Source organism: Suncus etruscus, chromosome 5 (assembly GCF_024139225.1).
Source record: "Suncus etruscus isolate mSunEtr1 chromosome 5, mSunEtr1.pri.cur, whole genome shotgun sequence".
NCBI lineage: Eukaryota > Metazoa > Chordata > Mammalia > Eulipotyphla > Soricidae > Suncus > Suncus etruscus.
Genome location: NC_064852.1, coordinates 91,494,258 through 91,509,330, shown reverse-complemented (window position 1 = coordinate 91,509,330; position 15,073 = coordinate 91,494,258). Strand labels below are relative to the sequence as shown.

The 15,073-nt window shown below is 37.6% G+C and overlaps 1 protein-coding gene across 2 annotated transcripts in view; it reads right to left on the bottom strand.

The window, feature by feature from the left end:
- ATF2 (activating transcription factor 2) overlaps positions 1-15,073 on the bottom strand; it is a 64,799-nt gene that overhangs the window by 33,273 nt on the left and 16,453 nt on the right. The window contains exons 4-8 of one of the 2 annotated variants that reach the window (XM_049773435.1): positions 14,813-14,909; positions 11,496-11,614; positions 11,226-11,354; positions 3,031-3,209; positions 2,307-2,421 (exon numbers count right to left, since the gene is read on the bottom strand). In XM_049773435.1, the coding sequence (XP_049629392.1) occupies positions 2,307-2,421; positions 3,031-3,209; positions 11,226-11,354; positions 11,496-11,614; positions 14,813-14,909 (639 nt within the window). The remainder of the gene's footprint in view (positions 1-2,306; positions 2,422-3,030; positions 3,210-11,225; positions 11,355-11,495; positions 11,615-14,812; positions 14,910-15,073) is intronic. The other variant, XM_049773436.1, reaches the window with a different exon arrangement.

The window sequence follows — 15,073 nt, the reverse complement described above, 5'->3', positions numbered from 1 at the left end:
AGGCTTTGAGTATATTGGGAGACTGATAACCAGGGTAGAGGGAATTGGTGGAATTGATTTTGGAATATTGAATGGCAAGAATAACTGTCTTATGGGCCCGGAGAGATAGCACAGCGGCGTTTGCCTTGCAAGCAGCCGATCCAGGACCAAAGGTGGTTGGTTCAAATCCCGGTGTCCCATATGGTCCCCTGTGCCTGCCAGGAGCTATTTCTGAGCAGACAGCCAGGAGTAACTTCTGAGCACCGCCGGGTGTGGCCCAAAAACCAAAAAAAAAAAAAAAAAAAAGAATAATTGTATTATGAACAACTCTGTAAACCAGTGTCTAAAAAAAGAAATTTAATTAAAAAATAAAGAGGGGCTGGCGCAGTGGCACTAGAGGTAAGGTGTCTTGCAAGCGCTAGCCAAGGAAGGACCGCGGTTCGATCCCCCGGCGTCCCATATGGTCCCCCAAGCCAGGAGCAACTTCTGAGCGCATAGCCAGGAGTAACCCCTGAGCGTCACTGGGTGTGGCCCAAAAACCAAAATATAAATAAATAAATAAATAAATACATAAATAGAGGGGTCAGAGATATAGCATGGAGATAGGGCGTTTGCCTTGCATGCAAAAGGACAGTGGTTCAAATCCCGGCATCCCATATGGTCCCCCAAGCCTGCCAGGAAAGATTTCTGAGGTAGAGCCAGGAGTAATCCCTGAGTGCTACTAGGTGTGACCCATAAACCAAAAACAAAAACAAACAAAAACAACAATAACAACAAAAAACCTGCTAGAGAATGTATTTTAAAATATTGGCACTTTGCATAACGGCCATAAAATGACTTGAGACTGATGAAGCAGAAAACACTATTATAACTAATTCAATTGGTCTTGGGGCTGAATAGATAGTAATAGTGGGTAAGACGCTTGCCCTGCACACAGTCAATCTGCATTTGATTACCAGCATCCACAGAGTTCCCTGACCAAAGAGCCAGGAGAAAGCTCTAAGCACCACTAGGTAATAGAATTAAAATCAAACAATAAAAAAAGAGAAGGAAAAGGCTTAAAAAATCCTATTATTCTTAAATTATTCTTCAAAGTTAATCTGTCTTCAAAAATGTCAAGTTCCTTAGAAACATCAGCCTACCCTCAATTTTTGTTTTTATTTTATTTTTGGTTTGGGGGTTATACCGGGCAGTACTCAGTACTTACTCCTGGCTCTGTGTTCAGAGGACCATATGGAAGCACTAAGATTGAACCTAGGTCAGTCACATGCAAGACAAACATTATTTCTGCTGCTCTACCTCTCTGGCACTACAAGTTCATTCTTCAAAGGATTTCTCCTATAAAGATAGTCTCGCAAAATTTCTAAGATGTGTTATAATTCCATTTAATTTTTGAAAGAATGTCAAAACCTGTGACAATCAGTAATAAGAAAAATGTCAACAATGTATTTTGCTTTTCTAAAATATCTAAATTCTTTGTAGTGAACACATCTGAAAGCTCTACAACTAAAGAACATAAAGTAACCTCTGCCAAGTACCACAGCCCAGATTTGTGACTCTTAGAACCACAACCAAAAGAGCAAGCACCTCAAACAAGCATGTGTAACCCCTATTCAGGCAGTAACAGCAGTAACAAAACAAAGTGAAATGAGTGAAAAGCAAAACTTAGGTTTAAAGTCAGAATATGGCTCAGTGATGGAGCAACCATCTGAGCTGAGTTTGATCCCAGGCACTCACACACAAAAAGGTAGTGTTAGCATTTGAATTATACAAATTATAATCAAATCTAAAGGAACTGAATGAGTAAAATAATTTTCTGGAGGAAAGAAATATATTTTCCATCAATTTATATAGTAATGTGAAAACTACAAATGATTAACTATTACTCACTACAAATACAGTTCCATAAGCCAATCAGAGTCCTAAGGTTCCTCTGCTTACAACATCAGTTTGGCTATGAAGAATTTTTTGTTTGTTTGTTTTTGTGTTCCTTGGGTCACAACTGGTGATGCTCAGGGCTTATACCTGGCCTTTGCTAAGAAATCATGAAGACTCCACCCACCCCAGGGTTTTGGGGCCATATGTAATGGTAATTAGGACAATCCAGGTCGGCTTGATACAAGGCAAATGCCCTACCTGCTATACTACTTATCTGGCCCCTCTGGAGACTTTACATATGAAATTTGGGGTGAGAGAGATAGCTCAACACGCTGAAGTTCATGTTTTGCAAGCCTGGCAGGCATGACCCGGTATAGTCCCTGAGCACCAGCAGTGGCACTCCCGCCCTATCACCACCCCTCCCCCCAATGTCTACATTTCAAACTTACTGGAACTGCAGTTGGAACGTGCACATTAGAACTTGTGATTGATGCAGGAATAGCAACAGGCATGGTTTGTCCATTAGGAAGATGTAACAGAAGGGGGAATGGGCCTGGTACAGGACTAAGGGAAAAAAACAAAATTAAAGAAATGGAATAATTATCTGAAAAATATGAAAGTATTTTTATTCCTATTATTATATAGTTAAGAGTATCTTATCACTGCAAAGCAATAGCGAACTTTATTTTAAACTGCATTTTAAATGCATAATATATAAAGTGAAAAAAGGAAAAAAAATGCAAGTTAAAGATTTACATAGGATATTCTCCAAAATGTTAAATGAGAAAAATCTTTACAGAAAGCTCAAGAATTAACCTGTAAGAACTAAAAAGTGTCTCTAAAAGAAAAATGTGTTTTATGTAAAACATCACCAAAAAAAAACCACTCTAAATTCATTTTGTTTTTAATTCATTTTTAAATTAATTTTTGACTATTTTTAATTTATTGGATTTTTTTTCAGAAATAAAGTAATTAATGTACAAGAAGGTAGGGCTCTTGCCTTGCATGCAGCTAACGTGGGTTCAATACCCAAGAACTGCCAGGAGTAATTCCTGAGAACAGAGGCAGGAGTACCCGGATCATCATTGTCTTTGGCCCAAAACAAAACAAAACAAAAAAGTAAGAAAATGTAACAGCTCTAAATAGTTAAAATGACAGGCCCAAACCACTTACACAATAGGCCTATTAGAGGATGGTGCCTGGGTGATTACAGTACTTGAGGTTGGTGAAGGTACGGCCTGTTGAATAATCACACTTGAGTCTGAACTTGTAAGCAGAACATTAGGAACCTGTAATGATGCTGGACGAACGATAGCTGATGTGGGCTGTGCAGTTTGTGCCAATGGTACTTCCTATTTAATAATGAAATAAGACAACGAAATTAAAAAATACTAGTCAATTGTGTGGTGCTGCTGCCACTTCTCCCCTTCCATCTTCCCCTTCCCTGTGCTGCTTTAATGACTGGAGCTACACACACTTTTGGTTGTGCAATTCACACAGTTCGATGTGAAAGTCACACACTAAGGTGTGGTACTCACCATGTGCCCCATAACTTTCGCTTGTGATGCCCAAGTACACTTTGCTTAAAATGTCTGTCAAGAGGTTATGGTGGTATTCACACATTTTTTAACTGTGTAACTCACTGAGGGTTGTGCACTCCTGGCTGCATTGTGCTAGGAATCCTACATTTAATGGTAGTGCTGGGGATCCCAACAGTAAGAGCTTCCGGGACAGCACTCAATGCATGCAATCAACACTGGGTTTTCTAACTCAACTTACAGGTCAGGAAATTTCTGCCAGTTACCCCTGGGCCCTTTCCTATTTTAGTTCTAATAATATTTATTGGCTTCTCTTTCCTTTTTCTTAGCTTAGAAATAAGGGACAGGTCATTTTGCATATTCCTGCAAAGAATCGAATCTTACTTTAATTGATCACTCGAAGTGTCTGAGTTCTGACTCATTTCTAATCTAATTTTTATGACTTCCTTCTTTCTACTGACTAGTTTTTGGGTTTCCTTTTTTTTGGGGGGGGGGCTTCTTCCAACTGAGGTAAGATTAAGATTTTTTTCCTGGTTTCCCTCATATAAATGATGCTGCTGTGGACCCCTTATTAGTTTGATTGCTGAACTATATTTTGATTGCTATGTCTTGGAAACATTTCCTCTTTAACTTCACTAATAATTATTCAGTAACATGTTATTTTTTGGGGGGGGGCAACCCGGGGACGTTCAGGAGTTACTCCTGACTATGTGCTCAGAAATTGCTCCTGGCTTGGAGACCATATGGAACGCTGGGGGAATGGAACTGCATCCTAGGTCAGCTGCGTGCAAGGCAAACAAACTGTGCCACCGCTCCAGCCCCTCAGTAGCATATTGCTTATAGTCTAGACGCACATTAACATTTTCTAGTCTTCTCTTTACGGTTGATTTTTAGTTCTGAATATCAAAATCTGAAAAGGTAGCAGATGTGATTTCAATCTTTATGAATTTGTTGAAACTTGTTTTGTATCTCACAATGTTACTGGTATGTCTCTGATATACCAAAAGTGCAATGAAAAATGTGCATTGGGCCTCAATCAAGCTGGAGAGCCCAGAAGGCTCACTTGGTACACCCTTTCATTCATGGCTTGTTTCCTGGTTGATTGTTCCTGCTTGACTTGAGTATTAGTGAGAGTGGGATATAAAATTATATAGTTTCATACTATAATGATGGTATTTTCAGTGTCTTCAGGTCTTTTAATAAATGTTAATGTTACGACTGATACAAATTCAAGAGAATTTTTTTTTTAAGTAAAATCAAGGACTAGGAGTCGATCGCTCAAAGGACTAGTGCACATGCTTTTTTGCATGCTGAAGGTCTAAGTTCAATCACATGATCCTAAGCACTACTGGGAGTAACCTCAAGCACTATGCAAGGAGTAGCCACTGTACACTCCTAGTGTAGTCCCCCGCACACACACACCCCAAAAAAGACAAATTAATGTGTTCTTAGCTTCGAAGGTAGTATTACTAATGTCTTGAATGTAAAATAACTAACTTTGGGGGAGATGGCTAAATTACAAGAAAAGAGATTTGGTGAATCAACCAAGACTTATACTTTCACAAAACAGAATTAGAAGATTAAGGGCCAGAGCGATAACATAGCAGCTAGGGCATTTGCCTAGCATAGGGCCCACCCAGGTTCAATCTCCAGCATCCCATATGGTCCCCCAGACTGCCAGGAATAATTTCTGAGTGCAGAGCCAGGAATAACCCAACTGTTGCTGGGAGTGATCCAAAACCAAAAATAAAAAAAATGAAAGAAAACAGAGATGAAGTGCCTTAATCAGCATTCTTTAACGTTTTACTTTAAAAGCAGTGTCTACTTTTTCATCTTATTGAACTTGTGCTACTGTTCACTATCAGACTCCTATAGTCACGGAATATAAACTAATACCAATCAATACTAGAACTTCATTTATTCAATAAAATTTATAATTTAACTTAGAATGTATAATACTTATAATATGCTCTCAAGAATGAAAGGGAAATGAGAGCAAGTAAAATAATATTAGATTGTAATAAGTCAGATTACTAACAGTCAACATAATAAATCATTACAGATTAACTGGGGTAGTTTAAAGTTAGTATCTCTAAATGAATGAGTTTTCTGGCAAAAAAGAAAAAGAAAAAAGCATCAGCCAGAGTGGTGGTGCAAGCAGCAGGGTGTTTGCCTTGCACGCGCTAACCTAGGACTAACATTGGTTTGATTACCTGGTGTCCCATATGATTCCCTAAACTAGGAGTGATTTCTGAGCACATAGCCAGGAGTAACCCGAGCATCACTGAGTGTGGCCCAAAAGCCAAAAAAAAAAAAAAAAGCATCTGAACTGATTATAAAAGAATAAGGGGGGGGGGGGGCCGCGGTGGCTCTAGAGGTAAGGTGTCTGCCTTGCCAGCACTAGCCTAGGACAGACTGCAGTTCGATCCCCTGGTGTCCCATACGGTCCCCCAAGCCAGGAGCGACTTCTGAGCGCATAGCCAGGAGTAACCCCTGAGCATTATCGGGTGTGGCACGCACACAAAAAAAAGAATAGAGAGGGGCCAGAAAGATAGCACAATGGTAGGGTGCTTGCCTTGCATGCAGCCAACCTAGGACAGATGGTGGTTCGAATCCTGACATCCCATATGGTCCCTCTGAGCCTACTAGGAGTGATTCTGAGTACAAAGACAGAAGTAATGCCAGGTATGATCCAAAAACCAAAAAAAAAAAAAAAAAAAAAGAATAAAGAAACCAGTATAGGATAATTTAAGTAATATCTGGAGTAATGTCTTTGAGAAAAGAAAAGGCTTGACTATCTTATAAATACAGCAGAAATAAGATTGGTTGGATAGACAAATCCAGATCAGACATGAAAAGAAGTTTAAATTACTTTAAGTATAACATTAAACTACTGATGTATATATATTTGTGGTTTTTGGGTCACATTCGGCAGTGCTCAGGGGAAACTCCTGGCTCCATGCTCAGAATTGCTCCTGGAAGGCACGGGGAACCATATGGGAAGCGGGATTCGAACTGATGACCTTCTGCATGAAAGGCAAACGCCTTACCACCATGCTATCTCTCCGGCCCCAGTACTGATATATTTTAAGTAGAAAAGTGAAATACTTTAAAAACTGAGGCATATTTTACTTATAACATTCCTTTCAGTGTTCAATATTTGTATACTCTATACAATGGTTGTCAATCTAGTTAACATCTGTCACTTTACACAATTACAAAACTTCTTGTAAAAAGAAGTTTCAAGATTTAGTCCCTAAGCAATATGATGTATTACAAAATATAACAATCTATTGAGATGAAAACAGAAAGTTGAATTAGAGGTGCTGGAGAGATATAACACTGTTGATTGGATGCTTGCCTTTTATGTGAATTAATCGCTGGCATTCCATATGATCACCCAAGGGTTAATTCCTGAGTGCAGAGCCAGAAGTAACCCCTAAGTATCTCTAGGTGGGAACCCAACTCACCCCACCCATCTGAATTAAAAATTACTGGTACATTAAAAAATATTAACAATAAAAGGAAAGGTGATATGAGTTGAACAAAAGTAGTGATATTGAAAACAGAAGACAGATAAAGGATAGATTCAGTAAATGGGTATGATGAGACTTACCCTATTTTCAGAGTTAAGAAAATAAATAATTTGAAATTTTGACTTAAACAATCTGATGGAGAGAAAATTTACTATGATAGGAAAAACTGTAGAAAGACCATATAAAATGTAAGAAACCTCTTAGATGGCTTTACACATCATAGAAGTATAAAGCCATTTAAAAATTTAGAATATTACAAGCCAGTCAAAATTTGATTTAAAAAAAACCAAGAGTTCAGCCAGAGAGAGTAGAGAGGTAAGGTGCTTACCTTGCATTCTACAGACCCCAGATGGAGTCCCCAATACAACATATGGCCTCATGAGGAATATCTGGTGTCTTTTCTAAGCTAAGAGCCAGGGATAACCACTGAGCATTGCTAGGTGCTAGGTGAGTCCCCCCACAAAAACAAATAAACAAGTAAACAAGAATCAGAGAATGGCTCAATTAGTTGAACACATACTTTTCACAAGGGAGGCTCAGATTTGATTGTAGGGACGTGACCCTCCAAATCTCCGGCATCTCTGGGAACTCTAGAATAACCACAAAGCCAGGAGTAGTGCCAACACTGGCAGGTGTGACTCAGGCAATTATAGCACTGATGGGTATAGTTCAAAATCAAAATTAAAATAAAAAGGGTTAGAGATGGGCCAGAGCAATAGTATAGTCAATAAGATGCTAGCCTTGCACTTTGATGACCCAGGTTCAATTTCCAGCATTCCATATGATCTTCCTGAGTTAGAGCTAGGGGTAACCAATCCCTGAGCACTGCCAAGTGTGCGCGCACACACACACACACACAAAATCCATAAGGGGACGGGGATAGGTGAAAGAGCTAGCATGCATGCAAAAGCCCATTTAGACCTCCAAACACCACCACAAAGAACAAGAAATATGGTGCTATAGCTAGAGACTAATTCTGAGATTCATCTATATGTAGAGAGCTTTTGGTTATAGGTCTAGATGAGGAAAATCAAGGAAAAAAAAATGCTTAGAACTATCCCATGGCAACAATGTTGAGGAATACAGGAAAAAGGAATACCCTAAGAGTTTGTTTTGTTTTTGTTTTTTTTTTTTTTGGTTTTTGGACCACACCCGGCGGTGCTCAGAAGTTACTCCTGGCTGTCTGCTCAGAAATAGCTCCTGGCAGGCACAGGGGACCATATGGGACACCGGGATTCAAACCAACCACCTTTGTTCCTGCCTGGATCGGCTGCTTGCAAGGCAAACGCTGCTGTGCTATCTCTCCGGGCCCACCCTAAGAGTTTTAAAGCAACAATGAAAAGACAAAAATGGTTAAGTATAAAGAGATACAAATGTTCACAAAACCAGGGTGTGGGGGCCAGAGAAATATCGCAGCATTAGGGCATTTGCCTTGCACGTAGCCTATTCAGGACAGATGTGTGGTTCGATTTCCAGCATCCCATATGGTCCCTGAGCTAGCCAGGAGAGATTTCTGAGCACAGAGCCCAGGAGCAACCCCTGAGCCAGTGTGACCCAAAAACAAAACAAATGAACCAAAAAAAAAAAAAAAAAACAACTGGGGAATAGAAATTACAGCATATTTAGCAGTATTTCCTATAACTGTGATATAGTGGAAACAATCTTTAAGGCTAACAAGAATAGGAAAGGTTATAATACATAAATAATAAAGTACAACCATCAGAAGTGTGATGATTCTGAAAATACCTAATGATACCTTCATTTATGATAAATATCTAAAGCGTGATATAAAGTGGACTAGTATATTTGTTTCTATCTAGCTTATGTATTTCAGAAAAATGTTTGAAATAATTAGTAATTCTTATTACCCCATTATAAGCTAATAGGTGACTTTTGGTTTTATTTTTCTGTATTTAATTTTTATGTCAAAAATGAACCTTTGAGGTGGGCTCTTAAGTAGCGCTCAGATAGCCCAAGGACTCTTCCTGGGTAATGGGTTAGTGGTTCAATGTAAGTGCCTGAGGATGCTATGCTGCTTGCTCTCTGCAATGTCAGGGATCACCTGGACCATGTACCTGATGATGCTTAGGAGAACATGTGTCAGGGATCAAACCAAGGATGGGCTTGCTATAAGCTGTGTGACATAACTCCTAAAAATCTTCCGGACTCCGAACATGCACTTTGAAGAACCAGAAAACTTGCATGGCTAAACACTAAAAATGATCAGGCACTACCCTGACTACATTCCAGTAAAGCATGTGCCACAGGGATCAAACTCAGGGCTTGAACATTCAAGGGTGTGCCCTACCAGTTTAGTTACACTCTGGCCCAAGTGTACTTTTTCATAGTGGCCATATCCCAGTGCTAATGAGGGAACCAAGGGCCAATGCTAGGAATACTTGCTTGGTCCAGAGATGCAAGCTGGGCCACAAGGGTTAACTCTTGAGGGGAGGTAGGGTGGAGAACATGTGATGCTAGGTACAAACTTATGACTTCCACACAGGCTGGCTTCCTGGCCTCTGAAATATACTTTTATAATCAGGAAACAAACAAACAAACAAAAAAACACAAAATAAATAGAACATTATTTATCCCCAGGTAAAAAGTTAATCTACTTCTCAGACAGTTCCTCTGCCAACACAGAAACTCATTAATTGGGGAATGGTTTTAAAATATCATGGACAAAAACATATGTCTTTTCCTCTAAAGTAACTTCCTACCTCTTAAATGTGCCCTACAGGACATTTCCCCAAAACAAACATTCACTATGTGCTATGAAGTAATCAAGACAATAAAACAGTTACCTAATATACACTATAGCCCTGGTATATATTTCCAAAATGTATAATTGTTGTATATGAAAATATTTCCATAAGATTATTCTTTGCCCGTTGTCCCACCTTGACCTTCCAGGTGGGGGTGCTGTTGAGAGTGAATAAATAGTTTCAGAGGGAGGTGTTCAGCGTCTTTTGCCGGAGTTGGCTGGCTGGCTGGCTCTAGGTGTGTTTTGGAGCTAGCAGCAGGCTGACAAAGGACTCTCTTCGCCCAACCTTTTACCCCTTAACACTCCTGGATTATTTGCTGCAGATAAATATTACCAAGATCTCCCCACAAAAGTGGACAAGGAGATGGATGGGAATCAATTTCTCATTCTGGGAGCTCTTTGCAGATACACAAACAACCAACAAAGGAGTAAACGGGACCCAACAAATGGGGCAACACATATCTGGGAATGAAGCCTTAAAAGTCATCACAAAAGGTCCTCACTAAAGTCATGAACATCTTTATCTTAGTTACTATTAGTTACTATTATATTGCTAAGAATGAGTATATACTGGCCTAACTCTTTAAAAGCCCAAACATCCTATATTCAAACACTTTGTTTTTTTTTTTTTTTGGAGGTCCACTCTATGATCAGGGGCCACAACTTGTGGGATTGGGGACCATGCATGGAGTTAGGGTTTTAACCATTGTCACAGTTGCAGTAGCAAGCAAGGCAAATGCCTTAACCTCTGTACTATCTCTCAGACCCACATTTTTAGTTGTAAGAATTCTTTTGTTTGTTTTGTTTCTGTGTTTTGGGTCACAACCAGTGGCACTCAGGGGTTAGTCCTGGCTCTGCACTCAAAAATTACTTCCAGCAGGCTCAGGGGACCATATGGGATGCCAGGGTTTGAACCTGGGTTGGCTGCGTGCAAAGCAAACACTTTACTCGCTGTACTACCGCTATGGTCCCAGATTTTAAGAATTCTTAAGATATCAGTATATATAAGAAGCTACAAATAAAATAGCAACCCCCAGAAAAATTTAAACTTATATTCTTTAAAAATAAGTTGTACTTAAAATTGTTTTTTCCTGTAAATTTTCTTCATGTAATGAAAGATGGAGCACTAGCACATAAATTAAGGCACTTGGCCTACATGTGGCTGACCCCAGTTCAATTCCTAGTACCACATACGGTCCCCTGAGCACAGCCAGATTGTCCCGAGCACAGCCAAGTATGGTCCCAAGTCCCATTCTATACCTTTCCCCCCAAGCCCCTCCCCAGCTCTTTCTCTGTCCTTCTCTGTCTCTGTCTCTCTTACACACACACATAGTTAACAATCTAAAAAAAGAAGTCTTTTTTCCCTGAAATTTTTCTATACATGTAAGGCTTTACATGTAAGACAAACTGACACTGAATTACTTGTTGTTTATCACATTAACATAAATTTTGGTAAGTTATTAAATTTTACTTGGGATACTGAACTTCTCTCCTACTTTATTTTCCTTACTATAAATATAAATGTCTAACCTTTTCATCACTCGTAGTAGACTCTGGGTGAGGTAAAGGACTATCTTGGTGAGTTGTTTCTACAACAGAAGGCTCCTCAATTTTGCTTCTTATGATCGGCGTTGCAAGAGGGGATAAATCTAGAGGCATCTAAAATGCAAATATTTAAGAAAATGATCAATAAAAAATATGCAGTATAACAAGTATACAGTGCATCTTTAATAATAAACCAGGAGGCATAAATTGCTTTTATACTGTCAGAAGTATTTTTCTTTCCCATGGTTTACATACTTTTTTAATGTCGTCTTCTGAGGCTTTCTTGAATTCATTCTCAAATGGACTTGCCAACTCATTAAACAAACCCACTTCTTCACAGTTTTTCAGAAATCTTGTTGGTGTTGGGGTCTGATCTGAAATAAATGTCAAGAAGTAATCATATTATTAAATATGCATGAATGTAAAATATATTTACGAAATCAATAAATTAGCAGGACTGGTTCAGTAAACTGTTAATTTTCTCTTTGGAAAAATTCCTTTAAAGCAAACAAAATTTGGTTAAGTTTTTATTTCCTCCAACTTTATGAACCATAAAAGTAAGAAGTCCTTCTGATTCCTTATTCTACTGAGTTGAATGACAAACACATCTTCTGCTCAGATCAGATCAGTTATATACATCTAACAATGGTACATTTTTAAATCTGTAATCTATGATTGTTTAAAATACATGCAGTTTGGGGGATAGTAGGACAAGAGCATGTATATTCATGTAAGTAGGCCCTTCTACTAGGGTTTATAATTTCTATAAATAAAAAAAAAAGCTTAGGCTAAAACAGAACCTTTAATAAGTTGACCAAAATAATGCAAAGAAAAAGGTTACAGAGCCCTAAAACAAAACAATGGCCTTCTGAGTACTAGCTACTGAAGTCACTTTTCTATAGTAATGTATTTTTCAATTTCAATATGAGAAGCTACCTACAAGTTACTCATCTACAGAATGTTCTAGCTTAAATTCAAAACAACAGAGAATAGTTTACTGAATTTCTCTCCAATTTGGGATATTATTTCTATACCTGAATGTGTGCGTGCTGTGCACTTGTGGATGGGTACTGATTACAGATCGTATGCCAGTTGTTTTTGTTGACATAATGAGTGTACGGATTTTACACACTGACTTTTACTATTTTCAAGATCAAACATATTGATCAGAATAGGTAATTATATTCACATTTTATATATTTTAGAGCATCAATTTTAAGTCTCTTGTAAAGAGGATTTTAGGTATAAATAATTTGTGAAATAAAACACATATATGTAAATTTCTGCTTCCTCAAGTTTATATGTTGAGTACTTATATGTTTATTATATAGAAATATACTAAACACTAAAAGCCATCAACCATGATTGTAGGCCAATTTTTTTGTTTAGTTTTGTTTTGTTTTGGAGACACATCCAGCAATGCTCAGGATTTATTTTTGGCTCTGCATTCAGGAATATCTCTTGTTTGTGCTCAGGGGCCCATATGGAATGCTAGGGATCAAGCCCAAGTCAACTGCGTACAAGGTAAGTGTCCTCCTACCTGCTGATCATCACTCCAGCCCTAGTTATTATTTCAATTATCAGAATCACACTTGTTCTATCATTTTACTTACTAGTCTACAATGTACCTGTCCTTTCTTTTTACCTGCAAAAGATTTTCAATACCAGATTATTAGGGCTAGTGTACAAATATATAAAATCGTTTGTCCCTCATGACTAAATTGTAAACCAAATACCAATCTTTGACTCTTCTGTTCACAGCCAAAGATCTGTCTATCTAAGCTTAATAGAAGGCTCCAAATTTGTATTATAGGGAAAGACATCTTAAAAATCAGATACATACTCATAAAATAACTTTGATGGTTACTGAAATAATAAAGATTGGAAAGTTAACAGAGGCATAATCACTTAAAACATGCACATGGCTTATGGCTTTTGATCACCAAATATATACCACACACATCATATGCTATATTTAAACAGGTATTACTAAACTCAACTTATGTAATTTAAAAAGTGGCTGAGTGCAAATTTTACATTTTTCAATTGTTCTAAACATAAATAGAAAATAATTGCTAGAAACCAATCTCAACCTATTTTGAATTTGGTAGGACATAACAGAGATTATTACTAAGGCAGTATTTCCTAAAATGGGAAAAAGCATCGCCTGGAGGCTACTGAAAAGATGGGAAAGAGGCAGAAGACTCAGGTGGATTTGATATTGGTTTAATTTCAGGGTCACACCCAGCAATGCTCAGGGCTCACTCTTGGCAGGATTTGGTGGACCATAAGTGGTGTCTGAGATTGAACCTGGGATGGCTGCATGCAAAGTATGAGCCCTGCTGTTACTATCTTTCCTGCCTAACTCAGGTAGGGTTGGAAGGTATTTTGTTTGCTTAGTGAAGGGGATTCATTTTTATTGTTCTTTCTGAAAAGTGGTTAATAAAATAAATTTGGGGACCTCATCTCTGAAATTTTAGAGAAGGACCACCCATGCCTAAGAACAAACTCTTCAGGTCGGTGCTGTTTTACTTGACTATTTTTATGGTTCCACCTCAAAAGAACTGATGTACAGTAGACTAAGAAAAGGCATTTTTCTCTACTTTTTATTGTGGAACTATGAAGGTGGGCCAAAAGTTCCCCTATTTTCTCAAACTAGTTTTTCATAAATTATCAACTTTCATTTCCAATTTCTTCATTTCAAAACACTGCAAGCCAACTAATATCTGCCTTAAAGATTAAATTGTTACCATCTAATCTCTATGTTGAATAATAATTTAAAAGTATTAATTATATTCGGAATGCAGGCATAGTTCAACATTTACAAATACTATAAGTTTGACAGAAGAGATGATTTTTTATTTTATATGAATCTTTAATTATGGCAGAAAAATCTGAAGTTTATTGACAATTTCATAATTTTTCTTATAATCTTATGTATAAAATAAAACGTGAAATATCTAGTATATAAGATGTGTGTGTATATATTTAAGTACATAAATAGCGTGGAAAGACAGTAAAACAATGCATGAATAGGCTTTTCTTTCACACAATCTGCTTACTTGATACTGTAAGTTCACAGGATCAACATACCAAAAAAAAACCAAAAAACTGACTGAATTTATGGTCCACTCCTAAGTTGGATTATTTACTAACACTGATGTTCAGTTCTGAAAGAAATAATAATAAACAAATCTAATTGTTCTTCTCCAATAGGAGTTTGATTACTTTCTATCTTCACACAGCATTGTAAACCAGATGTAAACTGCTAAAAGAAACATTAACTAAAATCACATTAGTTGAATCACTCATTAAATGTAAACTGTGGAGATGGTATGAATGCTCCCAGTGTTATAATTAATTTCTACAAAATCGACATTGAAATTTAAACTAAAATGAGTGGTCAGAGGTAGACATGGAAATGTAATGGGTAAAATACATGTTGCCAACAATTACTGAAAATGAAGTCATTGGAATATCACCAGACTATATAATTTACAGAGAATACACAAAAATTGTGCACATTCCAGGTGAAATATGTATATAAGCTATTAATAAAAGCATATACTAACCAGCCACAATGACACTGTCATTACGTGCTGGACCAAATTTCAGTGTCATCTCATGTTTATGTTTATGGACAGCCAAATGATCCTCGTTGGTAAAACGCTGTGGCAGAAAGTTTTAAAATACAGTTAAGATTTTTAATTTGATCAAGTAAAATGATAAGGAAATTCATTTCCACAACATGTAAAACCACCACTAACAATGAAACAGCAGTTTAACTACAAAAGAATATATTGTTAGTACAGATAACATATTAGATTTTAAAT